The 1,913-nt window shown below is 38.2% G+C and overlaps 1 protein-coding gene across 1 annotated transcript in view; it reads right to left on the bottom strand.

The window, feature by feature from the left end:
- The window catches only part of Znf638 (zinc finger protein 638), a 189,318-nt gene that overhangs the window by 30,962 nt on the left and 156,443 nt on the right, over positions 1-1,913 (bottom strand). The window contains exons 18-19 of the mRNA XM_023718402.1: positions 1,475-1,516; positions 534-668 (exon numbers count right to left, since the gene is read on the bottom strand). Coding sequence (XP_023574170.1) covers positions 534-668; positions 1,475-1,516 — 177 coding nt within the window. The remainder of the gene's footprint in view (positions 1-533; positions 669-1,474; positions 1,517-1,913) is intronic.

The following is a 1,913-nucleotide window of genomic DNA, read 5'->3' as shown; positions in this document are numbered from 1 at the left end:
GCTTGCCCAGGAAGCACTTATTCTACTGAGCCATCTCCCCAGTCCCTTGTGGTGATCACTGAACACTGAGATTTTGCAGTACATCCACAACTCATTTTTTATTTTGAGACAAGGTCCTGATAAATTGCTCATGCTGGACCCAAACTTGCAAGACTACCAGAGATCAGGGCTTGACATTCTGAGCATGATCATGATCCAATCCCGTCAACATAAATAAATCTGCCTCCAAATCGTGGGTGTCATTTTGGTGCTTTTGTTCACCACTGCACTATATTCCCTATGTCCCTTTGTGCATCTTATTTTCCTTAAAAACCAAGAGCGCTGAACACAGAGAAGAGCTTTGAACTCAGAGATTATGTCTTTCTTGTCTCTATCCAATAGAAAATATGCTGATCTACAATTCTGCTAAGCAACTGAGTAACATTTGTAGATGCTTCAATCCAGAACCTGAATTAAAGGCTGCAGACTTTAAGAATACAAGGTTTGATTATGTATTCTCTTCAAAACAGTTACATTAGGAAGGAATTTGTTACCTTGTTCTTGTTACTCATGAATACATGGTGATCTACTTTTCCAAACTGAAGGCCAACACAAAGTACACATTGAAGTCCGTCTTCTGGTAAATTATCAAGATGTACAAATCTACTATAAATGTTATCTGTATTTGCCTATTGTTTAAGAGATAGCATAGAAAAAACAGCTGGAGCATCAACTATAAAACACAGACATCAATAATTAAATTATTAGCCAGATGAAATCTCCCAAGGTTAAGAAAATAACTATGGCTACGCTGACATAGGTCGTATGGTCTCTCTGCTCCCTGCCCCGATGCTAGGTAAGCACTCTACCACTGTGACACATTCATGTCAATTTTAGAGCTTAGATTTGAATACTCAGTAAAACAATATAACAAAATGGGAAGTATAATAATTCTACTATTTAAATGTTTACCCCAAACACTGTCAGACACAGCACTAATCTATTTAACCATAAATTATGTATTGAAAAATACATGAAAACAATTAGTATCAAGGACTGGATAATCCTTTATTTTTACCAAGAACACCCATCTGATATTACCAATATCTCAGTATCTTAAAATTACTACTAAAAGTTTTCTTAGTTCCTAAAAGAATATTAATGGTCTATGAATTTTTTTTAAAAGTTTCCTTTCTGATTGTGAATTTATTTATTTAAGTGTACAAATATACAGGGTCTACAGGGTCTCACTACACAGATTAGACTTGCCGTGATTCTCCTGTTCTCAGCCTCCCAAGCGCTGGGATTACAGGTGCGTGTCATCATGCCCAGTTTCAATCGTGGTCTCAGTGCACCCCTGGCACGGGGCCAGCACAGCAGGCTGGAGATCGAACCCCAGCTGCTGCACTCTGCCAAAGCAGGCGCTTTAGTCCACTGAGCTATCTGGCTAGCTCTAATGTTCTATGAATTAAACATATGTAAATACAAAACTCACCTCTGGGTCATTTTCTTTAATCAAAGCTGTAAATAGATCTTCCTAAAAAGCCAAAATAGAAAGTTGAAGATGTAAGATGTTTTTCATTCATGTTAAGATTGGTAATACAATAATCTGTAAAATATATATTACTCTGTAGTTCATAAAATGTGAGCAAAACTTCTATTCCTTCAAAAAATAGAAGGAACTTTCTTCCTCCCGAAAAATTTATTGAATATTGAATTCTCACCATATCCACAAAATCTTTTAATTTTCTCTATTCCCATAGATTCATTAAAGATCAAGGAGGGGATGGGCTGGAGAGATGGCTCAGTGGTCTAAAGCACCTATTTAGAACAAGCTTAGTAAAGCATCACGGACCGCGGTTCAATCCCCCAGCACCACATGCCAGCCAGCCCCGCCCCCTGGTGGGCTGAGCTGGCCACACACACACACACAC

The sequence above is a fragment of the Octodon degus genome, unplaced genomic scaffold (genome assembly GCF_000260255.1).
Source record: "Octodon degus isolate 3935 unplaced genomic scaffold, OctDeg1.0 scaffold00058, whole genome shotgun sequence".
In the NCBI taxonomy this organism is placed as follows: domain Eukaryota; kingdom Metazoa; phylum Chordata; class Mammalia; order Rodentia; family Octodontidae; genus Octodon; species Octodon degus.
The sequence above is the reverse complement of the archived record's forward strand: the minus strand, read 5'-3'. Positions and strand labels throughout refer to the sequence as shown.